Here is a 24,009-nt window from a genome sequence, read left to right as displayed (position 1 = left end):
GTCTGTCCAGTAAGTCTGGGTGTGCTCAGCTCCCATGTCTGTCAGGCTGTTGTCTCCAGCCTGTCTCTGTGGCCAGCTCGTCCTGGCACCGCCCAGTCCTCAAACCCCCCCCCCCCCCCCTCCAGAACAGGGCATCCTGGGAGTCCCGGGGCGAGCGTTGGCGTCAGTGTTGGTGCAGCTCGGATCCGGCCGGGCGCACCACAGACGTTCAGCAAACAGACGCGGTACAAGAACTCGACGGCCTGTTTATTGGCCTCTGTGGCGTTGCGTTACAAAATCCGCTCGCGTACATATTCACAGTATTTACAGACGCCCGGCCCGCCCCCGCCGGGGAACGGCCTGGCCGCGTGCCTCCGGCGCCGTCTCGCCGGCTGCCCCTGTGCATCCCGGCCCGGCCTCCGGGTCTCTCTCCTCTGCCCCGGCCCGCGGCCCTCAGGCTCCATACACGCTCTCGTCGCTGTAAGCCACGTACAGGAAGAGGTCCTCAGCGTGGTGGTCCTGCGGGGGGGGGGGGGGGACAGAGGGTCAGCGCAGGGCCACTCCAAGCACAGGGCCTTGTGAGCTTCAGCGTGCACGCTGGGACTACCTAGGGCCTGCGCAATAATAATAATAATTCAGAATTGCTGACACTTATGTAGCTATGAATTGGCTTCATTACTTCATTACTCTGCTCTCCTCCCCACTGAGAGCTGGTGTGTGGGGAGCGTTCTGGCGCACTATGGCTGCCGTCGCATCATCCAGGTGGGGCTGCACACTGGGGGTGGTGGAGGGGATCCCCATTACCTGTAAAGCGCTTTGAGTGGAGTGTCCAGAAAAGCGCTATATAAGTGTAAGAATTATATTATTATTATTATTATTATTATTATGTAGCGCCTTTCTAGACACTCCACTCAAAGGGCTGTACAGGTAATGGGGATCCCCTCCACCACCACCAGTGTGCAGCCCCACCTGGATGATGCTCCAGTCCTCTCCCCACACACCAGCTCTCAGTGGGGAGGAGAGCAGAGTGATGAAGCCAATTCAGAGAGGGGGATTATTAGGAGGCCATGATGGGTAAGGGCCAATGGGAAATCTGGCCAGGACACCGGGGTTACACCCCTACTCTTTTTGAGAAACACCCTGGGATTTTTAATGACCACAGAGAGTCAGGACCTCGGTTTTACGTCTCATCCGAAAGACGGCGCCTGTTTACAGTGTAGTGTCCCCGTCAATATACTGGGGCATTAGGACCCACACAGACCGCAGGGTGAGCGCCCCCTGCTGGCCCCACTCACACCTCTTCCAGCAGCAGCCTTAGTTGACCTCCCATCCAGGCAGTGAGCAGGCTCACACCTGCCCAGCGTGGCGGAGAGAGAGCTATCGGGACGTCGGACCGACCCGGGAGCGGACTGACCTGGTAGATCTGGGCCAGCGTGGCGCCGGAGGGGGGCAGGGCGTTGTCGACGAAGAAGAACAGCGCCTCCTCCGGCCGCAGGGAGATCCGCTGCCGGATCAGGAAGCAGAACTGCCCCACTGCGGGAGAGACGGACAGGGGGTGGGCCGGCTGTCACGGGACAGGAGGCTGCTGGGGCCTCTTTCCCTTGTTAAACCCCCGCCCCCCCCCGCCCTCCCTCCTGGTCTACCTGTCAAGTCGCTGGGGACGAGGTATTTCTTCTTCTGCAGATCGGGAACCCGCGCCCTGGCCACTCGCTCCACGATGATCTGCAAAGGCACCATTGGCGCGCCGTTACCCACGGGCCAACGCCCATCACCCGCAACAAGCGCCGCAGGGAAAGGACACAGAATAACGAATCATTCCCTTTCCAGCTCATGGGGAATCCCACTGCTACCACCAATGTGTCACCCCACCTGCATGATGCTCCAGTCCTCTCCCCACACACCAGCTCTCAGTGGGGAGGAGAGCAGGGCGATGGAGCCAGTTCAGAGATGGGGATTATTAGGAGGCCATGATGGGTAAAGGCCAGGGGGCAATTGGGCCTGTAACACCCCTAGAGAAATCTGGCAAAAGCAGGATGCTGCACAGGCACTGACGTGCGCAGGTGTGATGGGGGGTTGCGGGTTCAGAGCCCCCCGAGGAACGCTGCTGCTGTAGAGGAGCAGGATCTGTCACCCAGATCAAATCTCGCTCAAAGCACCGGGCTGTGCAGACAATACCCGCGCTCGTCGCTTCGGCCGGAGGCGTCGGTACGGATCGGCAGAAAGGCAGCGCTGACAGACAAGACGGACAGACTCACCGGTATTTTGTCCGGGTGTTTTTCTCTGATCCTCTGTCCCTCTGCTCTCCTGACCGGCAGGGGCACGGACCGCTGGTAGCGACTGCCCATCTGCCGAGGGGGGAGCGTGGGCGTGGGAGAGAGAGAGAGAGGATAAACTCCATCAACACGCACACGCACCGGCGCAGACCGCAGCTCCGCTTGTCGGCGCTCGCGTTTGAGCGCCTCGCTGCCGCCAAGGGAAAAAAAAAAAAACACATCCTCGCCCTGGTCTCGTAATCACACAAAATGTTACGTGGTCAACTTCATCGCTCAGTGCACAGCGTGACAGGTTGCGCAGTACAGCCGGTGACGTAAGCGCTGCTTCGTTAGGCGAGTGTGTTCCCCCAGTGGCGGCAGCAATGCGCTTCCGTACCCCTGGGGGGACCCTTCCGCCCGATGGCGCTGTCCGGGAGGACTGAGAGGTGAAACGGACGCGCACCCGTGTGAACTCCCAGCTGGAACTGCGATACAAACGAGGCTGGAGCAGCTGGCAGATTTAAACCGGGTTGGCGGGGGAGCATCGTTCTGAAACACCGGATCGTCACAGTCAGACGTTTCGATAGAAATGCTCCCTTGACCACAGTCTACGGCAAGCCTAACGGATGAGCGTCCGTGATGGTGATTAAGAGTTAACTGCGTGGTTGCGGTCCCTCACACGGCGAGCAACGGCGCGTTATAATGACCCGAGGTGAGGGGATATCTTCCCTGCACTTGCGGACAGAACGGTATACGGCACGGTACGATATAGCAAGCTATGGAGCCGTGATCAGCTGGAATAAACGCGAGAGCGTACACTTCACCGCCGTACAGGGGGGGTCGGAGCGAGGCAGCAGCGTGGGACAGGAGTCAGGGGTCCCGGACTCCCAATCGGAGTGGGTCGTGGGGTCAGATCCCGGGTAGGACCCCCTTTTTTTTCGGGGTCTGTAAGAAGCCGGCCAGCGTTCAGGCGCCGGGATCGCCACTAGGGGGCGCGCCGTGCCACTGGTGAGAGCCACAGTCACGGGTTTGAGCCCCGCAGACACCCGGGCGTGAGCGCTCAGCCTCTCGGCCCTCCACATCGCCCCGATCGACGGGCACGCAGGGCGCACGGCCGACAGGCTGACGGGTCCAGACTCCGCTGGGAGTGAAGCGCAGAGGCCAGGCGTCCGATGGAGCCGACATCGCATCACGGCAGCGATCACTACAGCGCTTAGGGAAACGCTCTTACCTTGCAAACAGAACTGCAGAGTCCCGCAAATAGCCGAAAAGCGGTGTTATTAGTACTAGCAGCGATAACGCTGACAGATGAGAAGATCCACACGCCTACCACACACCCTGTCAAATCCGTGCTAAAAGATGTCGACCTGCCTGCGTTTTACACAACAAGCTCTGATCCCGCCCTTTCCTTGGGCTTGTAACCAATAACCGGACCGCGCCGCAACATGACAGCGCAGCAGCCAATCGGAATGGGCAGGGGCCGTGGCCGACGTTTGTTGACAATGCTTCTACTGGCTAAGGGCGTTCGACTTCCCACCTCCCCGACGGCGCTCCAGCCAATCGCGGTGCCGTTCGATGTCCTTTGGGGGCGGAGGGGCCGTCTTCCAATCAGAGGGAAACGGGAGGAGGGGCCGGTAATTGACAGGCCGGCCGGGCAATGGCGATGCGGACACGTCGACAGGGGGCGGGGCGAGGAGTCCTGCAGTACGTGCGGAGTGTGTCTGATTGTGTGCCGACGGCAGACCCGTGAACTCGCCCTTCTGGGACTGTCTGTGCGCCAGCGGTGTCCTGCGCTGAACTGCACGCCTGGGCCAGCGTGAATGAGTCAGGGACAGACGCTGCGTTTCAGGAGACCGGACTGTTTTATGCTGCGCTAAGGTTCTGCACTGTATTATGCTGCGTGGGAGTGGACTGGGCTAGATTGCATTACACTGGGTCAGCGGGGGCTCAGAATCACGATTTAATTTATTGTCCACCTATAGTGCAAAGTTTCCTGTGGCTTCAATTAAACAACAATAAAACGTTTTATATACAGAGTACATTAAGTGGATGTCATATGAATAAAACCCCACACAACGCAGTACGAACCCCTGAGATCCACGCGTGTGGAGCTGCATTCATACTGGACATGCACGGTGAGAGCAGCGCTGAAGGGGCTCAGTTTGACAGATACACAGGCTCGGTGTTGAGGAACAATTATTTTGAAAAAAGGTTTACTAGGTGCTTTAAAAATGAAAGGGTTGTGGAAACGGCTTTAAAGAAGTAACGTGTGTAGTAACTATATATTACGTGGTTTCCTTTCAACGTATTACCGATCGCAAAAACGCGACCCCCTGCACCACCTCGTCTTGTATCTGTCACGGGATCACCTTTTTAAAGCGGATTCCCCCCGCTCTGTGGCTCAGGATCTGCGTCTGTGGCTGGGAGGTTGCCGGTTCAAATCCCACAGCCGGCAGAAGAATCCTACTCCGATGGGGTCCTGAGCAAGGCCCTGAACCCCCACTGCTCCAGGGGTGCCGTACAATGGCCGACCCTGCGCTCTGACCCCAGGCTTCTCTCCCCGTCTGTGTGTCTCCTGGAGAGCAAGCTGGGGTCTGTGAAAAGACACATTCCTAATGCAAGAAGTGATTATCCCGTTTATATACTGTAACGCCCTCGCCTGGTGGTGAGGAGGAGGCGCTCGTAGTATCGCTGGGCATGCTGGGAGTGGTAGCCGGGGAGAGTCTGAGGGTCAGCACGATGACCAGCGGCTGACCCTACCTGTGGAAATAATGTCCTAGTAGTTCTAGTGCCCCGTGTAGTCTTATAAGAGTATAGCGTGTTGTTAAGTAATTACCACCCTAAAGACATGTACGTGTTCCGCCAGTCTCCTCATGTATGCGTACATCGTGGGGTTGTGAATGATTAAAGCTAGCGTTTGGTATGTTAATCTACAATATTATATATGCTATATCACACCGCCTCGAAGGCTCTGCTGCAAGTACAGTGTTTTTTCTCTTCTCTTTTCAGCTCTAAATAAACTTTTACTTTTTCTTTTCGTATAGATATATTTCTTTAGCGATAGATAAGACTTTTTTGATTCTGAGGGGATGCTGAGGTGTGGGACAGGTTTAGTCATGCTTTAAGATAGATGATACTGTATTAATCCCATAGGGAAATCGATGAAAGCTCGTAGCGATTGCTGGATTTGAACACCCCACCTCACGCTTACACAGTCCTGTAAATCGGTCACTTAAACCGTGATGCCACCAAGGCAAGTTTAATGGTCAGAGGACGGAAGAAAGTTCGCCCGGACCGTGATTGGCTGTTAAGCGTGCGTTTCATCCGTTAGGAAAAAACGGCAGCCATAGTGCGCCAGAACGCTCCCCACACACCAGCTCTCAGTGGGGAGGAGAGCAGAGTAATGAAGCCAATTCATAGAGGGAGATTATTAGGAGGCCATGATTGGTAAGGGCCAATGGGGAAATTTGACCAGGATGCCGGGGTTACACCCCTACTCTTTTCGAGAAACACCCTGGGATTTTTAGTGACCACAGAGAGTCAGGACCTCGGCTTTACGTCTCATCCGAAGGACGGCGCCTGTTTACAGTATAGTGTCCCTGTCACTATACTGGGGCATTAGGACCCACATGAGCCGCAGGGTGAGCGCCCCCTGCTGGCCCCACTAACACCTCTTCTAGCAGCAGCCTTAGTTTTTCCCAGGAGGTCTCCCCTCCAGGTACTGACCAGGCTCACACCTGGTGAGCTCCAGTGGGCTGCCAGTTGTGAGCTGCAGAGTGATATGGCTGCTGGTTGGTCTGGACTCCAGGTGTGTGTGTGTATACAGTGTGTCCAGTAAGAGTCTGGACTCCAGGTGTGTGTGTTTATGCAGTGTGTCCAATAAGAGTCTGGACTCCAGGTGTGTGTGTGTGTATACAGTGTGTCCAGTAAGAGTCTGAGGGCGTGTCCCTCACCAACAGAACCATAAGCTGCCAGCAGGGATCTCTGACAGCCAAGAAAACTACACAGTGAGTGTTTGGGGAGTCTTGGTTACATTCAGCTGGTGACCTTTCTGGTGGAGCTATTTGGGAACCTGAAGACGAGACCTACTAACTTAACATTTTTATTAGCCCTTGAAAAAATACAGCCCACAGGGAAAATAAAAAAAACAGGACAGCCTAAACATACATAGCTGTTAATCCACACTTTAGAAGATACATTATAGACAGTCGCAGTTCATTACAGACCAAGGAATATACATTAATACTAATATAGGCTTCCCACATAATATATTATTTCAGGTATTGCACTAGAATTCTTATACTGCTTCACCCTGCGCTCTCCTTTCTTTCTTCTTAACTGCTGAGGGATTCTCTGTGTTCTCCTCTCCTCTCGCTGTGTCTCCTGTCCTGTGTGTTTATTACTGAGGGATTCTCTGTGATCTCCTCTCCTCTGGCTGTGTCTCCTGTTCTGTGGTGTGTCTTTATTGCTGAGGGATTCTCTGTGATCTCTCCTCTCACTGTGTCTCCTGTTCTGTGGTGTGTCTTTACTGCTGAGGGATTCTCTGTGATATCTCCTCTCCTCTCGCTGTGTCTCCTGTTCTGTGGTGTGTCTTTACTGCTGAGGGATTCTCTGTGATCTCCTCTCCTCTCGCTGTGTCTCCTGTTCTGTGGTGTGTCTTTATTGCTGAGGGATTCTCTGTGATCTCTCCTCTCACTGTGTCTCCTGTTCTGTGGTGTGTCTTTATTGCTGAGGGATTCTCTGTGATCTCTCCTCTCGCTGTGTCTCCTGTTCTGTGGTGTGTTTTTATTGCTGAGGGATTCTCTGTGATCTCTCCTCTCGCTGTGTCTCCTGTCCTGTGATGTGTCTCACTGCTGAGGGGTTGTCCTTTGCCACTGTGAGCCGGCTGGCCTGGCCTGGGTCAGGGCCTGGTGCCCTTGCAGGTTGCCGTGGTGACCTTCTGTGTGTCCAGCAGGTTGAGCTCCCGGGCGTGGCGGCTGGAGATCAGCTCCACGTGCGACAGGGGGAACCAGCCGCGCTCGCAGTCCGACAGCCTGGTGCCCTCCACCCACCCTGGAACGACAGGGACAGAAGTTCAGACGCACTCCTTAACGCTAAGGGTGGTTGGTGTCTGGAGCAGGCTGACAGAGAAACCCGCCCATCATAAGCAGACAGACAGGTTTAATGGGCGAAATGTTCTCGTAGTCCCCTCTTAGGTTCCTATGCTGTCTTCTCCTGCATCGTTGCCTCACTGCCTCACCCCCTCATGCCCTGCCTCACCCCATGTCTCACGCCCTGCCTCACCATCGCTGCTCTGTTGGTGCACCAGAAGCACGTCGGCCTTCTCCAGCGTCAGTTCATCTGGCTGCTGAGAGACGTAGGACCTCAGGCACTGCACCTGGGGAGAGTCTGGAAAGCGCAGAGAGACCTTTACGCGCTGGGAATGCAAACTGTGCTTCAGCCAGGAAGAAAAAACAAACAGTGCACAGCTTCCAGGTACCACCACCAGATTCCAGATCATCACCACCGCCAGGGAGAGAGCACTCCAACAACACAGACCGTACAACACTGCCTCATCCACTGGGACAAACTGGGATGCTACCAGAGGAGAGCACATACTGCCCCAGTATCTGTATCTGAGCAGGGCGAGAACAAGGAGATGCAAAATACAGACTTAGTGGCCCCAGCCTGGACGTAGAAATTGGACACAGGCTGACATGGCTGTCCAGAGAGGACAGGCTCAGTGCCGATAAAGCTGGAGAGGAAGAGAGGGAGGCTATTAGAGACCCGGACTGTTGGGGTGCAGTGTCCATTAACGCTGCACCAGGAGACAAACCTTGTGCTGTGGTGAAGTCGATCTCGGGGTGGGGCTGAGAAAGGGCTGAGATCCAGCGCAGTTTATTGCTCCTGAGAAGAAATTGTGTCACTTTGAAATGTAAAGCCTAATAGCAATCGATAGATTTACAGTTCGTGGTGACTTTCACTGATGTCTCCTTCCCCCTCTTTCTCTCCTGCCCCTTTTCCCCCTTTCCCTGATCTCTCTCATCGTGTTGCCTTTTTCTCCTACTCTTGGCCCTGTTCCCTTTATCTTGCCAACTCCACCCCTTGCACTTATGCCATCTCCCTTCTCATCTCTCTCCATCTTTGTCCTCTTCTCTCGGCAGCAGTGCTCTGCTCTGTCCCTCTGTCCCTCTGTCTCACTGGGGGTCGTTCCTCAGCAGCAGTGCTCTGCTCTGTCCCTCTGTCTCACTGGGGGTCGTTCCTCAGCAGCAGTGCTCTGCTCTGTCCCTCTGTCTCACTGGGGGTCATTCCTCAGCAGCAGTGCTCTGCTCTGTCCCGCTGTCTCACTGTCTCACTGGGGGGTTGTTCCTAAGCAGCAGTGCTCTGCTCTGTTCCTCTGTCTCACTGGGGGTTGGTCCTGAGCAGGAGTGCTCTGCTCTGTCCCTCTGTCTCTCTGGGGGTCTTTCCTCAGCAGCAGTGCTCTGCTCTGTCCCTCTGTCTCACTGGGGGTCGTTCCTCAGCAGCAGTGCTCTGCTCTGTCCCTCTGTCTCACTGGGGGTCATTCCTCAGCAGCAGTGCTCTGCTCTGTCCCGCTGTCTCACTGTCTCACTGGGGGGTTGTTCCTAAGCAGCAGTGCTCTGCTCTGTTCCTCTGTCTCACTGGGGGTTGGTCCTGAGCAGGAGTGCTCTGCTCTGTCTCACTGTCTCACTGAGGGTCGTTCCTCAGCAGCAGTGCTCTGCTCTGTCCCTCTGTCTCTCTGGGGGTCTTTCCTCAGCAGCAGTGCTCTGCTCTGTCCCTCTGTCTCTCTGGGGGTCTTTCCTCAGCAGCAGTGCTTTGCTCTGTCCCTCTGTCTCACTGGGGATTGGTCCTGAGCAGGAGTGCTCTGCTCTGTCCCTCTGTCTTACTGTGTGTCGGTCCTGAGCAGCAGGGCCTTGATGTGGCCCTCGCTGGTCTGCGCCAGGTGTAGTCTGAACAGGTTCTTCTGCAGCGAGTGCAGCTTCACTCTGCAGTTTTCCACTCGCACCTGGGACACCGGGGCGTACTCAAACACCAAGAGCCTGCCCCCTCTGAGGAAGGAAGAGAGAGAGAGGCAGGAGACGATCAGTGTGCGTATGATGCCAGATCACGAATTAGCAGTGCTGTGAGCAACACTATTTTTATATTTCAGGATTAGAAATGATCAGTATTGATGAGTGCATTTCAAACCACAGTAAAAGTAAAATGCACACAGCAACCTGTAATACCTTCAATTTACATAATAAAATAGTGGACATTTCCAGGTCGGCACAGCGCCATGTTCAGTGATTCTGAACAAGGCAGCAAGTCTTCTGGTGAAGTGAGGCAGCTCTATCACTCTGTAAACAAGCAGGCTTGTGACTCCAGCTCTTTTAATCCAGGAGAAATACTGCTCATGACTTCTCTGCTGCACAACCTGTACTTATTTGCTTGCACATCACAGTACACCAGTTATTACAGGGACTAGTGAGCAGGAAGGGCTGCTTCATGTCACAATTCTCACAAGTGCTCGCTGGTGAGACCAGGGGTTTGTGACAAACGCGGCCATGTTCAGTACTTTCACAAAGTTCGCGAGTTAGTACGAGCATGCCCTGTGAACTGGGTGGCCCGCTGGCACAGGGGTTCGAATTGCTGGCGTGCAGTCCTGGGGCCCTGGGTGTGATCCTGGCCCTGAGAGGCTGTGTCTGTGGCATGGTTGGGCGGTCGCGCCGGTCACTCACTCGCGGGGATGGGACAGCAGGATGTAGTCGTTGAAGAGGTGCAGGTACACGTCCCTCTCCGTCTCCTTCAGGGCAAAGTCCCTCAGCTCTGTCACCAAGCCCTCGCGCACCAGCTGGCGGGACTGCGACACCAGAGGGAGAGTCTGACAGAGAGAGTCAGATTAGTGTATAACTCACTACAGCACAGTGACCCTGACTGACTGGACACTACAGCACAGTGACCCTAACTGACTGACTGGACACTACAGCACAGTGACCCTGACTGACTGACTGGACACTACAGCACAGTGACCCTGACTGGTGACTGGACACTACAGCACAGTGACCCTGACTGACTGGACACTACAGCACAGAGACACTGACTGACTGACTGGACACTACAGCACAGGGACCCTGAATGACTGGACACTACAGCACAGGGACCCTGACTGACTGACTGGACACTACAGCACAGAGACACTGACTGACTGACTGGACACTACAGCACAGTGACACTGGCTGCTTTCTATTAGTATCTGTAATAATATTCAAAGGCACATCAGAGATTAATGGAAATTCCAGAACAGAAATTTTATGGATTGCTGTCTGAACAATTTTTGCTAGAAATTTCAGAACGCCTGGAAATCAGGCAAATGTAAAACCCAGGTTCTCTGAAGGAAGAAAAAAGCACCATATCCCATTGCTCCTTGCAGTGTGGCACTACAATGAGAGGAAATAGGGTTTTTGTATCTTTTTGTTGTGTCTGGGAATTGTAGTTCCAGCAGTCCTTGTGGTCCTGCACTGTCACAACGGGGAGCTGGCGGGCTTCGTACCCGGCACTCGAACTCCACCCTGGCGCTGAGGGACACCAGGTTCTCGATGCTCTTCATCTGCCTGATGCTGTTGTTGCTCTCCTGGATGAGCTGAGAGAGAGGGAGAAAGGGCGAAATGAAACCCCGGTGCTCACTGGGCTGGCAGCGCGTTACACTGCCTTCTTTCAGGAAACAAACGGGGGAGACACTTGGGTCAGTTGGTGTAGTATCGGCTCGGTGGACCCCGTGACCCCATGACCTCTTCTCGTTTGTACCCCTTTCGTGTGCTGTTATGTGGACCATGCACGCAGACTGACCTTCTCCAAAGACTTCAGGGCCCTGCTGGCCTGGAACTCTTCGGCAGAGTTGTGCGGCGTCCTCTTCAGGATATTCTGTATGAGAGGGGAAGTAAAGCAGACCTTCATACTCTACGTCTGACGGGGGATTCATGGCCACAAAATGCGGTAATTTCCAATGATTTCAAGTCCTGGAATCAGCCTTAAAAGTTACATTTAGCGCAGTCGGTTGTGCTTAGATGCAGTCTTACCAGGAAAGGTTTTTCTTATTACAGCTCCAAGCAGGGAATACAAAATGGAAAAACCAGAGTAAACGATGGACACTACTTATACTGAAAGCATATACTTTGCATATACTTTGACTATAGTTCAGGTGGGGAGCTGCGTCAGAATGCTTAGGCTGCAAAGGAACAAGTAATAGGTTTATTCCGAAGACCCAAGAGTCCCAGGGATGAGGGAGGGAGGTGTAGAGATCAAAGACCCAAGATTCCCAGGGATGAGGGAGGGAGGTGTAGAGATCAAAGACCCAAGACTCCCAGGGATGAGGGAGGGAGGTGTAGAGATCAAAGACCCAAGACTCCCAGGGATGAGGGAGGGAGGTGTAGAGATCAAAGACCCAAGACTCCCAGGGATGAGGGAGGGAGGTGTAGAGATCAAAGACCCAAGACTCCCAGGGATGAGGGAGGAGGTGTAGAGATCAAAGACCCAAGATTCCCAGGGATGAGGGAGGGACATGTAGAGACCGAAGACTTGAGAGTCCCCACAGATGAGGGAGAAGGTGGGATAATGACCTGTGACTCAAGAATCACAACCACAAAAAGAGATGGCGATGCACTTTGGCTCTTGTCTCCAAGAGGAGGACCATAACAGAGTGCCAGTGCCACCCTGGACTGGAGTAACTGGAGCCCATTAGTCCAGTAGGCGTAATATTGGTCAAGCAGCTGGCTGTGGCTGCTGACTGACTGAATTCACCCCCGGCACTGAGCGAAAAACACTCATACCTGCACCAGCAGCTTGAGCCGGGTGATTCTCTGGAAAGGGAGGATGAGGAAGGAGCGAAGAGGGAGTCTCTGGCACATCGGATTTCTCTCCAGCTTCTCCACAACGCGCTGAAATCCCGGGCACGACTCCCTGAGAGGAAGGGGAGGGGAATCAGACAGGGGCACTAACGTAGTTTTTTTGCCAAGGCTTCTGGGTAACCGTCGAGACGCAAGGGGTGCCGGTACAGAGGGAGAGGAGGGTGGGCCGAGGGCCAAAGGGATGACTGGGCAGGCGAAGGGCAGAGACAGCGGCACGGAAGAAGGGTTCTAGAGCCTGAAACACTGACATGAGCCTCTGGAAGGTCTTCTCCTGGTAGGACTGGTTGGTGAGGTACGGCACGTACACCTGCCGGAACCACGGGCAGTGGCGCTCGATGATGTCGCAGACCGTGAAGTTGAGAATGTCCTGCTCCACCCGCTCCTCCAGCTCGGCAAGGAACCTGAGGCGGAGGAAGAGCAGAGCGAGAGGGAGGGAGATTTCAGGACTCGGGAACAACACGTCCCATGACACTCTGCACTGTGAATGCCAACAGTCAGGATGTCCACCTGCGACAATGTAGGTGTCGTTACCGCCAGCGTTCAGTAAATATGTCCATCGGTATATACAATTAGTAACTGGTAAAGTGCTTTAAAAGGATTTAATAGTCTTAAATACAGTATGTTTCAATCTACCAAGTAAGATTAAATGAGGAAAAAAAGGTGTGTTTTCCTCACCCTGCAGGTACACTATAAGAAGTGAAGGTTTCTCACCTTTTCACTTTCTGTAAGTCAGTCTTTATTGCTAAAACTGTCATGAATGGACAAACATAAAACTGCTTTTACCACAGGGTTGTATATAAGAAGAGTCTTTTACAAATGGGGCTCCCTCCTCTCTAAAGAGTTAAAACGCTTCATTCCCTGCTGGTGACTGAGCGCGGGCTGCTGTGTGCTGTGAACCGTCTAGACCCTCATCTCCCCCTGACACCCACCTGTGGCTGACCGCCCGGACTTCACTCAGCCTGGAGAACAGCCAGTTCCTGTCCTGCGCGCTCAGCAGGGCCCCCAGCTGGCTAGAGTGCTGGAAGTGGTCAACGGCGATGTCCAGACTGCGGGCGTAGGAGGCCTCCGAGCTCACCACCTCAAATTGCACCTGGGCGAGAGAGGGGACAGGAGTGGGTGACCGCCGCCCGGCCATGGAGACGGGCCCCGCAGTGGGGACAGGCTCCGGGGGCCACATCCTGGCCTTTGAGATTGACTGAAGCGGGCAGACCCAGCTTCCCAGAGAGCGGTCTCTGGCAGGTCCCCCTAATGTGGGATCTCCCATGATGCCGGCATGAGGCTCATGGGCGTCGCCAGGAAAGCTCTCCCGCCGTGTGGGCAACTGAAATGATGAGAGACCTAGAGCGGTAGCCCAGGTGATGCATTTTGTCTCCATAGCATCGAGACGGGGATGCTGGGTGCACCGGTTTTACACACCCCGGTTCTCGAGAACAGAAGAGGAAGGGGGGCGACGCCAAGCCTGCCATCGCAAAGCACGACGGCCGCCATTCGGTTGAAGGAGCCGCTCACCTCCTGCAGCCTGCGGCGGTCCTGGCCGAAGCCACTCAGGGCCGCGCTGTCCCGCACCCCGGGCAGCTCCTGCCACAGAGACGGGGAGCTGGCGAAGGAGAGCGACAGGCGGGGCGAGGGGGACGGGGAGCGGGCCGCGGACGCGGAGGGAGAGGGAGCCAGGGGCAGGGCGAGGAAGTGCGGTGGCGGTGGCGGGGGCAGGGGCCGGCTCTGGATCCGCTGCACCTCCTGGGGGGTGTGCTCCTCGGAGAGCGTGTCCGAACGAGACTGGCGCTGGATCTCCCTGTCCAGGACCACTTCTCTGTACTGCTGGTAGAGCTGGGAGTCTGGCAGAGAGGGAGGGGGTGAGAGGAATGGAGAAGGATGAGGGAGGGGGTGAAAGGAATGGAGAAGGATGAGGGAGGGGGTGAGAGGAATGGAGAAGGATGAGGGAGGGGGTGAGAGGAATGGAGAAGGATGAGGGAGGGGGTGAGAGGAATGGGGAAGGAGGAGGGAGGGGGTGAGAGGAATGGGGAAGGATGAGGGAGGGGGTGAGAGGAATAGAGAAGGATGAGGGAGGGGGATGATCAGAGAGAAGTTTTAGTACAGGCGAAACATCTTCACATGTAGTGAATATGACCAGTGTCAGACTGGACAGCACAGGGTACTGATGCTTCAGTGAGAGCCGGTATGATGGACAGAGGAACAACAGTCTAGATACTGAAGCGACTTACAGGACTGGAAGAATTTAGAATTCCTCTTCCGCAAATGTCCAGCCACATGTTTCAAAGCCATTTGCCTGGCAGACAGAGAGATGGATCAAACCACAGTTCCTCTGGAAAATGTCAGTGTACTAATCTGCTCTGTTGTTGGGTGTCTTAGCGTAACTGGCAGTTAAAAAAAATTAGTGTCAGTTAGTGCAGTCAGTCAGTCTTGTATTGTCCCTCCTGACTCACCGTAGATCCACCTCTGACAAGCTGATGCTTAACTCGTCGTCGTCATCTGAACACAAAATCACAGAAATGAGTTAATATTGAGATTGACCCACTGGTATGAAATTTCACAAACTCTAAAAACCATAGAAGTGCATCATTATTCTTTCCAAATCTCCACTGAACGGCGCTGTGACTTGTGTCCCGTGCAGTGACCCTTGTAGTAGTAATAGTGAAAAAGATGTCGTAGTGATGGTCACAGTGGAGGTGTTAGTAATGTTTGGAGGAGCAGCGGTTTAGCTGCTTCTGTGAACTACAGGTTGTGGGTAGCCTGTACAGGGGAGAGGGTCCCACATGATCACATCACTGTTGTCATTTCTGTGCCACGTCTGGTCAGGTCCGGGCAGGGATTCGACACAGCGTCCTCTCTCTCACCTGACGTGTTGAACACCCGGGTCCTGCGATCCCGTCTTCGGTTCTCCCCCTCCTCCTCGTCCCTCCCCTCGCTGCTCTCCATGATGCTCCACCTCTCTCGGTCCCGCTCCATCGTCTTCCGGAAGCCCCTCCGCCTCACCCGAGCCTGCTGTCCCTGGTCCCTGAAGCTGCCGTTCTCCCCCTCGGCCCGCTCCGCCGCCCAGGGGTGCTGCTCGTTGCTGGGGCTCTCTAAGGAGTTGGGGCAGCTGTTGGCCTTGACGAGGGGCGTCTTGGAGAGGCACAGGTTGGTCTCTGACTCGCTTTCGCTGTGGGCCCTTATGACCATGTCTCTGTCGTTCTCGATCTCCACGCGCAGTGGTGCTCCCGTCTGTGGCTCTCTCTCTGTCCGTCTCTCCGCATTTCCCGACATTTCGCCATCCGTGCCCAACTCTTGCTCATGCTGTGTGTCTCTCTGTCCTATTTCTTGTATCTCCCCATCATTCCCTGCTGGGATCTGTCTTCCTGTCCCTCCCTCTGGCCCCTCCTCACCCTGTACCCCCCATCCTCCTTCTGTCCCCTCATTTCCCTCTCTCTCCCCTCTGTCTCTTAATGGCTGGTATTCCAGAGAGATTCTCCTTCCCCTCCCGTCTTCAGTCTCTCCTGGTCCTCTGACCTCCTGCTCCTCTCCTCCCGTGCTCTTCCCACTCTGCAAGGTCTCTCCCTCTTCCTCTCCTGTTCCTCCACTTCCACCAGTTTCTGCACCCTGAGAGATGATAGCAAAGTCCTCCAGACTGCTCGAGTCCAGCAGCTGGGAATTCACTTCCGTGTCTCTCTCGCTCTGTTCTGCAGAAGAGGCAGAATCCACACCGGTATCGTGTCCATTTTTCGGGTCGGGCAGCCGGGAATTAGCTTCTCCCTCCCCTGTAGATGCCTCTCCCTGCAACTCAGAATCTCTCCGTTTCTGCTCCTCGGTCTGTGAAAGTCCGTGACAACCAGAGTCAGACCCCTCATAGTCATCGCCACTCTCGCTGTCCCTGCCAGCCTGCAGGTTTTGGGTAGGAGTTCCCAAATTTTCTACGTTCGGACTAAGACTGGCAACGCCCTCTCTGATGCTTGGTTCAGCATTTCTAGAAAGAGTTTCACTATTCCCCTCCTCGTTTTGGGGGTTATTGTCGTTCCATCCTTCAGACCCATTCTCTACACTGGGTGAATCCATTTCTATGGGCTTTTCAGCAGCAGGGACTAGAGTCTGAAAATGAGTCTCACTCTCTCCATCTGTGCTGCTGGCTGCTGAGTTTTCATAGTTGATCTCAGTCTCTGCCGTAGGCTCTGAACTTTCTGTGCTGCTCTCCGTCTCCCTGCTAGGTTCCAAACTTCTAACATGTGCATCTTCCTTGCTATTTCTGGAAAGTTGCGAAATGTCTGAATTAATTTCCGTATCTGTATCTCCGCCTCCTAACTCAGTGTGTGGGAGATCAGTGTGCGTTTCCTTCCACATGTTGGTGGAGTAATTTTCACTCTCATTTTGTCTGGTAAATTCAACATTTTCTGAATATATTTCAGCCTCTCTCTCTTGGGTGGGCTCTGCGTATTCGTCACAAAGGTGATCCTCTGTCTCTCTCTTAGACTCAGTATTTTCTGAGTAAATGTCATCCTCCCTCTGTCTCTCAGAGTCAGAATAAAGTTCTGTCTCTGTGGTTGTGTCAATGGTTTCAGAATATGTTCCATAGTTTTTGGTAAGATGCAAATCTTGTGTTGATGTTTCAATCCCACTCCCCACACCAATTTCCCCCTGTAATTCATTACTGTGCTTGTCATCCAAAAGTTCTGGGTGCAAATGAACATTTTCCATTATTGCCCTTCTTGTTGTGGACGTTTGTCTAACATTCTCAGTATCCCAGGATTCCTCTACTTCTCCCTGGCTGCCTGAGCCGAGGGCAACTGCAAGGAAAAAAGACATCAGTGACACTTAAACTCTCCTGTTTTATGATATACGTATATACATTTGTTATGTTTTCGGTCATCAAACAGATTAAACAGCCTTAAATTGATTAAATGTAATTTAATGACATAATGCAAGGGGTTAATCTGAAATTAAATGTACAGTTTATGGTACTTGGATTAATTTAAATGGTTAAGATCTAGTCCAGTCCAGCTGTATGCATGAAAGAATTACCAGTAGCTTAAGAAAACTAAATTGCTTACTCCATTTCCAAGTGTTTTCATGTGTAATTTGTTCATGGTGAAGTAGTTTTTCTCTTATTCTCAGTGCAGTGTTCTTTCATTGCAGTCTAATTTAGTTGAACTTAAAGTGTATTGAGTCTAGTCAGCCAATATTAATTGCATGGCTTAGTAAGTACTGTAAGTACAATATTGTCCAGTTAGTCAGTGTTCCTGTGCTGTAGTGTTCAGGCAGTGTGTCTGTATTAACACCACCTTCTCTCTCACCCTGTGCATCAGTCGGTGGTCGATGCTCCCTCTCCAGCCCTGTGCCTTGGGGCAGGTTCTGTCCAATCACACAGAACACCCTGACTCTGGGGCGACGTGTATCTCCCACTTGATCCACGTTCTCTTTCTCTCCCTCCCCCCCTCTCTCTCCTGCCACCCCTGCTGCACTGTGTCTGTCTCACCCCTAGGCCAGCCTTCCTCCCTGCCCTCGCCCTCTCCCCCCTCCTCGGGTCCTCTCTCTGTGTGCCGCCGCCTTCTCTCGTTCTCGGTCCCCCCCTTGTGGGCTGTCTCTACCTCCCTCGGCCTCTCTTCCTCCCTCTCCTCGGTCTGCTCTCTCTCAGAGAGGCAATCCCAGTATTCGGTAGGCTGTCTCATCACGTGACTGGCTGCCCCGTCACCTCCCTGAGCTCTGGCCACTTCCAGGAATTCCTTGCAGTCCTCAAACTCCTCCCCCTCACCCCCGCTGGAGACGGTGACGAAGCCATCCTCCCCAGACAGCTGGTCTCTGGGGGTCCGGACTCTCTCCCCTTCGCTTTCCTGCTCCCTCTCTCCCCAGCTCCCTCTGTCGCTCTCTCCCCCTCTCCCTTCTTCCTCCCAGCCCTCTCCCACACTCTCTCCGTCCCCCTCCCCCTCGGGCTCTCGGACGACATCCCCCTCGCTCCTCCAGCCTCTTGGGATCTCCTCCCCCCTGCGCCGTTCTCCTTCGCTGTCTCCCTCACTCCTGCTGTGTCTCCCTCCCGCTCTCTGCCTCCCCCTTTCGACCTCTCCCTCCCGCGCCCCCCCGCGCTCCTCCTCCGGTTCTCGCTCCTCTCTCCTCCTCGCCCTCCCCTCCCCTCCCCTCTCCCCCGCTGTCTCTCGCTCCCTCGGCGGGAGCTCAGCCCGGTCCTCCAGCAGCCAGGTCTGCCTCTTCCTCTCCCAGTCTCCCCTGTGTCTCTCCCAGTCGGCCCTCTCCCTCTCCCGCCCGACGTGATCCGCCTCCTTCCCTTTCTCCCTGTTCCTCCTCCTCTCCTCCTCGCGGTACTCCCGGTCTCGCTCTCGCCTCCTCTCCCTTTCCCTCAGCCGGCGCTCGTATTCCGCTTCCGCCTCCCCCAGCCTCACCCCTCTCTCTCGTTCCCTGCGGCGCTCTGCCTCTCCCCCCGCCTCTCTTTCGCCCGGTGCCAAGCGGTCCTTTCTCTCTCTGCGTCTCTCCCCCTGTTTCTCGTCCTCCCTCTCTCTGTCTCGCGGCTGGTCCTTCACCCCCTCTCTGTCCCTCGCGTAGAGTTCCGACCCTCGGTCTCTGTCCCTCGCTCTCTGTGGCTCCCGAGGAGGCCTCCCTCCCTCCCCCTGCCTCAGCCTCTCCCTTATTCCCTCCGTCCCTTTCTGTCTCGCTGTCTCTTCCACCCGCTGTCTTCCTGCCTCGCTGTTCCTCTCTCGCCTCCTCTCCCCCTCTCTCCCACTGTCTCTCCCCTCTTCCTCCATCCTCCCCTGTCTCTCCAGTCGCCTCTCGCCCTCCCTTCCCGTGTCTGCTCTCCTCTTCTCTGCCCGCGGATAGGTGCCTGCCTGCCTTGCCTCCCTCTGCCCCTCCGTCTCCCTGTCTCGCAGCCCGTCTCTGTCCATGGTGGTGGCCACTCTTCCGTTCCAGCTCATCGCGTCTGCTCTCTCTCTCTCTGCCTGCCTCCTCCCCTCTCTCCAAGACTCCTTTCCCCTGGCCTGCAGATCAGCCGCCCTCTCCTTCTCTCTCTGTCTCCTCCGCTTCTCCCTCTCTCTCTCATCGTCCGCCATCCCTCCTCTGTCTCTCGTGCGATGGGAAGTCTCTCCCTTCCTGTCTCCTGGTCTGCCCGCCTCTTTCTCTCTCTGGCCCTCTCCCACTTTTTCTACCTCCCTCTCCTTCCTCCTCTGACCCTCCCGGCCTCTCTGTCTCTCTGTTGAAAGCTGTAGCTCTCTTTGCAGCTCCTCCTTTCTGAGCTTGGCCCCTCCTCTGGGGCTCGGTTCTCGGCTGGTGGACTTCTGGGTGTCATCCTTGGCAGCATCCTGGTTGGTGGACAACCTGGGTATGAGCCACATGAGCCTTCTGGTACCCATAATGACATCCTTTAGCATACCTGCAGGATAAGGGAGAAAAGTTATTTCCTATCCTTAAACGGATCATAGGGCACAGCTAAGATGGATTAATATAGATGCTACAACACCTAAAACAGGGAGATTAATACAGACCCTAATATAGACCCTAGAGACACACCTCACACACAGAGATCAATACAGTTCCTAATACAGACCCTAGAGACAGTTCTCACACACACACAGATTAATACAGACTCTTATTATAGATCATACAGTAGATTTGTATTTATATTGAGCTTTTCATGTCAGAGCAGTTTTAACCCCCCACTGAAGGGCAGCTCCCCCTGGGTGACACAGAGCAGACCCACTCCACAGCCGATCAGAGGGAGTAGTGAGAGATCCGATCCAATTAATTGAGCAAACAACATTTCAAAGTCAAATGTATTTGAAACAGGAAAAAGGACATTTTTCCTTTATGCAATCCTTCACCTCACATCGTAATATGCGAGATGTTAGCAACTTTCCCCTTAAATTGTTTGTTCTTCTGTGATCGATTTAGCTAATGTGGTGCAATATAATCTTGTTATTTTTATTTATTCTTCTATGATCTATTTAGCTATAATGGCACGTCAGAGTTCTTTCCTCCTCTTGAAATGTGAAATGTAAAAGCACGTCTCTCGTGCGTTGTGTGTTCTTAAAATGCTGATTTAGTCCCGAGTTCCCTCTCCCACCTCCCCCTGGAAGAGCAGAAGTCCCTCTGCACCTGGAGGATTGATCTGAAAGCAGGTTGGAGGAGGGATAGACTCGTTCAGGGATGCCACTGAGCAGCCTGACTCTTCTGGGGGCTTCTCCTTTTCCCTCCACACTTATGTGCACATCCTAGAAACTGAACCCCAGCCTCCTGCAGAAAGCCCATAACAAATTCTCGAAAGTTCTTCAATTACATTTTAGGGATTTGCAGCTGTATTGCATTGCAGCTAGATGGGCAGCTGTATATTTTAGTTGCGTACAAGCAAATTTGTGATCACATGCTTATACACCTAAGTTGTCTATCGGACACCCATAGACTTCATGCACCAACGCTGTTTCTTGTGCACTGATGCTGCCCAGTACTGGTCACCTGACAACACGACCTGTCTCTTGTGCACTGATGCTGTCCTGTACTGATCACCTGACAACATCACCTGTCTCTTGTGCACTGATGCTGTCCAGTACTGGTCACCTGACAACATAACCTGTCTCTTGTGCACTGATGCTGTCCAGTACTGGTCACCTGACAACACGACCTGTCTCTTGTGCACTGATGCTGTCCTGTACTGGTCACCTGACAACACGACCTGTCTCTTGTGCACTGATGCTGTCCAGTACTGGTCACCTGACAACACGACCTGTCTCTTGTACACTGAAGCTGTCCAGTACTGGTCACCTGACAACACGATCTGTCTCTTGTGCACTGATGCTGTCCTGTACTGGTCACCTGACAACACGACCTGTCTCTTGTGCACTGATGCTGTCCTGTACTGGTAACCTGACAACACGACCTGTCTCTTGTGCACTGATGCTGTCCAGTACTGGTCACCTGACAACACGACCTGTCTCTTGTGCACTGAAGCTGTCCAGTACTGGTCACCTGACAACACGACCTGTCTCTTGTGCACTGATGCTTTGCAGTGGTGGGCACATGATAATGTGGTCTCAGGCTCATACACCTAAGATGCCCAGTGCCAGCTGTTGGCCATATGCCACAATAGCACGATCACACACTCACACAGCATGTATATTGTTCATATTGTTGTAGTTTTTCTCATAGTTCCTGGATTAATCACTCCACTTGCCTCCACTAACCATTCAGCTTGTTAATTAGTGGAATACCTCCATGGATTAGTTTGACAGGTGTGTCTTCAAAACAAGGCCCTTCTTGCAATGCAGAACTGTAATATAAAGGTTGTATGGCCTCTTTATAGACAAACTGGAATGTGCTAAAATATTGGAGGAATATATTCCCCAGGTAAATATATCCCAAGCCACTTTTCGGCAATCTTAACGACTCACAAATGTGCACATCTGTGAGTCCCCGCTGAGCTGAATACTTCAGTAAATTCACTTGTTAATATGGACCCTAGAGACACACCTAACACAGAAAAATACAGACCCTAATGTAGGCCCTAAGGCACACAGCCAAAAGAGAGCAATACAGACCCAAAAGTCACATCTACCAAATGCAGTTTAATAACAACAGTAATACAGACCATAGAGACACATCTAATAACTGCAGTTTAATAACAACAGTAACATAGACCATAGAGACACATCTAATAACTGTGGTTTAATAACAACAGTAACATAGACCATAGAGACACATCTAATAACTGCAGTTTAATAACAACAGTAACATAGACCATAGAGACACATCTAATAACTGCGGTTTAATAACAACAGTAACATAGACCATAGAGACACATCTAATAACTGCAGTTTATTAAACAACAGTAACATAAATCATAGAGACACATCTAATAAGTGTGGTTTCGTAACAACAGTAATACAGGCCCCAGAGACACATCTAATAGCTGCAGTTTAATAACAACAGGAACTTAGATCATGGAGACACATCTAGTAGCTGCAGTTTAATATCACTAGTAATGCAGACCCCAGAGACACATCTGACAGATCGGAGACCCTAAAATAACCCATGAACGTAGTACACGTGAGCCTGTCATGATCACTGCGCCGTGGGGAAGGCGAGTGTGTGCGGTCCGAGCGCACCGCTCCGCAGACCAAGCGGTGTGGTGGGTAAGCAGACCTTGTTGTTCAGCCGGCCTCTGGGCCCCGGGTGAGGCTGGGCTCACCTGAGCAAGAAGCGTCGGGAGGCTCGTGTCCCTCTCTGCCCCCTCCTCCCGTCCGGGACGGCGCGGCGCGGCCCCCCCCTCGCTATCCGCGGCCGGCCCGCGCCCAGCGCCGGCTCATCCCTGTCCGGGAGCCCCCAGGAAGACGGCAGCAGCAACAGAAACGGCCTTGCGGTGGGCTCTCAGGGCATGGAGTCCACCTCCCCGTCTCTTCTCCCTGCCTCTCCTCTGGCGCTCTCTCTCTGCGGGTTTGTGTGCGCAGACACACCCTCCTCCTCCTCCCCCTCCCTCCTGGTGTTTGTTCTTCCAAATTCCCCAACAAGCCTGGACTTACATATCCACTCACCTCTCCGGCTGTCACCCTCCCCCGCGCCTCTCGAGCTCCCTGTTTGTGTCTTTGCTCCAGGGCTGGGGGTGGGGGGGGGGAGGGCTTCACTCCCTTTTTCTCGGTCTCTGCCTCTCGTACTCCCTCTTGGCGTTGGGCGTCCCGTGTGCCACTGCCTCCGTCTTGACCTCCCCTGGCCAAACTCTCTCTCTCTCTCTCTCTCTCCCCTTGCTACCTCATTCCGCGTCTCTCTCTTCCTCTATCTTCGCATTCCTCTCTCTCCCCCCCACCCCCGGTCCTGCACAGGAAGTGTACCTGCCTGCTGGGCTCTGATTGGCCAACGGAGACACGCAGACAGGTACAGACTGGCCCCTCGTTGTGTGTATGTCTGTGTGTGTGTGTGTGAGAGAGAGAGAGAGAGAGAGAGGCGTGGAGATGGACCGAGATACATCAACCGCAGCAGTTAGAAAATTTGCCTGGAGAGGATGAGGGCGATGCAGCGGATGCAAAGTAGCCGAGTGGGAGAAACCGCGGGCGCGGGGAGAAGAAAATGCGGTTTCGCCACAATCGCTAGGCAAAGAGGGGGGCCAATGGCCTCTACTGCAGCCTTAATGTTCTCACCACAGACTAGGATTCAGGCAGCTCAAGTGTTTCTTCTATGGCTTGGTCTGTTCCCATATACACGTGTGTCATATTGCAGTCAATGTTCCTTAGCTGTGCCTGTCGCTGTGCGCTGTGGCGCCCCCCCCCATGGTCAGGCGTGGCAGAGCAGTGCAGTGAAGGGGAGGTGAAGCCAGAGAACAGCCCAGCCAGGCCGCGGTGTCACCGCCCTGACCGGGGGGCAGTGCTTCGGCAAAGACAAAGACACGCCAGCTACCTTCAGACACCGGCCTCGGTCATGCCAGCGTGCTCTGTGGTGGCGATGGCAGATGTCCGCACCCGGGCCGTGTCCTTGCATTGATGCGTGTGTGGCTGTACAGAGTGACCTGCTGCCCTGCTGGACACACTGATAGACATGCTGCCCTGCTGGACACACTGATAGACATGCTGCCCTGCTGGACACACTGATAGACATGCTGCCCTGCTGGACACACTGATAGACATGCTGGCCTGCTGGACACACTGATAGACATGCTGCCCTGCTGGACACACTGATAGACATGCTGCCCTGCTGGACACACTGATAGACATGCTGCCCTGCTGGACATACAGGTAATGATAGACATGCTGCCCCGCTGGACACACTGATAGACATGTTGCCCTGCTGGACACACTGATAGACATGCTGCCCTGCTGGACACACTGATAGACATGCTGCCCTGCTGGACACAATGATAGACATGCTGCCCTGCTGGACACACTGATAGACATGCTGCCCTGCTGGACACACTGATAGACATGCTG

The 24,009-nt window shown here is 54.0% G+C and overlaps 3 protein-coding genes across 3 annotated transcripts; all 3 read right to left on the bottom strand.

Annotated features, from left to right (window-relative positions):
* Window positions 1-225: 225 nt before the first annotated feature.
* On the bottom strand, window positions 226-3,626 carry LOC102692047 (gamma-aminobutyric acid receptor-associated protein-like 1). The gene is made up of 5 exons (XM_006642408.3): window positions 3,463-3,626; window positions 2,235-2,324; window positions 1,623-1,701; window positions 1,394-1,512; window positions 226-498 (listed from the first exon to the last, which is right to left on the bottom strand). The coding sequence occupies exons 2-5, from the start codon at window positions 2,322-2,324 to the stop codon at window positions 433-435; spliced, it is 354 nt and encodes a 117-aa protein (XP_006642471.1). The 5' UTR covers window positions 3,463-3,626; the 3' UTR covers window positions 226-432.
* A 2,691-nt stretch (window positions 3,627-6,317) lies between these two features.
* Window positions 6,318-22,884, bottom strand: arhgef5 (Rho guanine nucleotide exchange factor (GEF) 5). The gene is made up of 15 exons (XM_069182822.1): window positions 22,284-22,884; window positions 14,968-16,887; window positions 14,557-14,602; window positions 14,335-14,399; window positions 13,622-13,947; window positions 13,042-13,202; window positions 12,361-12,513; window positions 12,035-12,164; window positions 11,055-11,129; window positions 10,759-10,848; window positions 9,947-10,089; window positions 9,116-9,277; window positions 8,047-8,117; window positions 7,515-7,619; window positions 6,318-7,283 (listed from the first exon to the last, which is right to left on the bottom strand). Exons 2-15 carry the CDS (start codon window positions 16,796-16,798, stop codon window positions 7,132-7,134), a joined length of 3,510 nt encoding a protein of 1,169 aa, XP_069038923.1. The 5' UTR covers window positions 16,799-16,887; window positions 22,284-22,884; the 3' UTR covers window positions 6,318-7,131.
* LOC138224888 (zinc finger CCCH domain-containing protein 13-like) lies at window positions 16,855-19,455 on the bottom strand. Its single transcript, XM_069183056.1, has 2 exons — window positions 17,689-19,455; window positions 16,855-16,887 (listed from the first exon to the last, which is right to left on the bottom strand). Exons 1-2 carry the CDS (start codon window positions 19,453-19,455, stop codon window positions 16,855-16,857), a joined length of 1,800 nt encoding a protein of 599 aa, XP_069039157.1.
* Window positions 22,885-24,009: the final 1,125 nt, after the last annotated feature.

Source organism: Lepisosteus oculatus, chromosome 23 (genome assembly GCF_040954835.1).
Source record: "Lepisosteus oculatus isolate fLepOcu1 chromosome 23, fLepOcu1.hap2, whole genome shotgun sequence".
Taxonomy (NCBI): domain Eukaryota; kingdom Metazoa; phylum Chordata; class Actinopteri; order Semionotiformes; family Lepisosteidae; genus Lepisosteus; species Lepisosteus oculatus.
Note: the sequence above shows the minus strand (reverse complement) of the source record. Positions and strands in the feature narration are given on the sequence as shown.

Coding starts and splice junctions, on each gene's coding strand:
- LOC102692047 (XM_006642408.3), bottom strand. CDS start 2,324: ATGGGCAGTCGCTACCAGCGGTCCGTGCCCCTGCCGGTCAGGAGAGCA. Junction 1,702..2,234: donor AACACCCGGACAAAATACCG/GTGAGTCTGTCC, acceptor GTGCCTTTGCAG/ATCATCGTGGAGCGAGTGGC. Junction 499..1,393: donor CGCTGGCCCAGATCTACCAG/GTCAGTCCGCTC, acceptor CCCCCCCCGCAG/GACCACCACGCTGAGGACCT.
- arhgef5 (XM_069182822.1), bottom strand. CDS start 16,798: ATGGAAAATGTTCATTTGCACCCAGAACTTTTGGATGACAAGCACAGT. Junction 11,130..12,034: donor GGCTCAAGCTGCTGGTGCAG/GTATGAGTGTTT, acceptor CCTCTCATACAG/AATATCCTGAAGAGGACGCC. Junction 7,620..8,046: donor CGACTTCACCACAGCACAAG/GTTTGTCTCCTG, acceptor TGCGCTTTCCAG/ACTCTCCCCAGGTGCAGTGC.
- LOC138224888 (XM_069183056.1), bottom strand. CDS start 19,455: ATGGGTACCAGAAGGCTCATGTGGCTCATACCCAGGTTGTCCACCAAC. Junction 16,888..17,688: donor AGGAAGAGAGGCCGAGGGAG/GTAGAGACAGCC, acceptor TTTTCCTTGCAG/TTGCCCTCGGCTCAGGCAGC.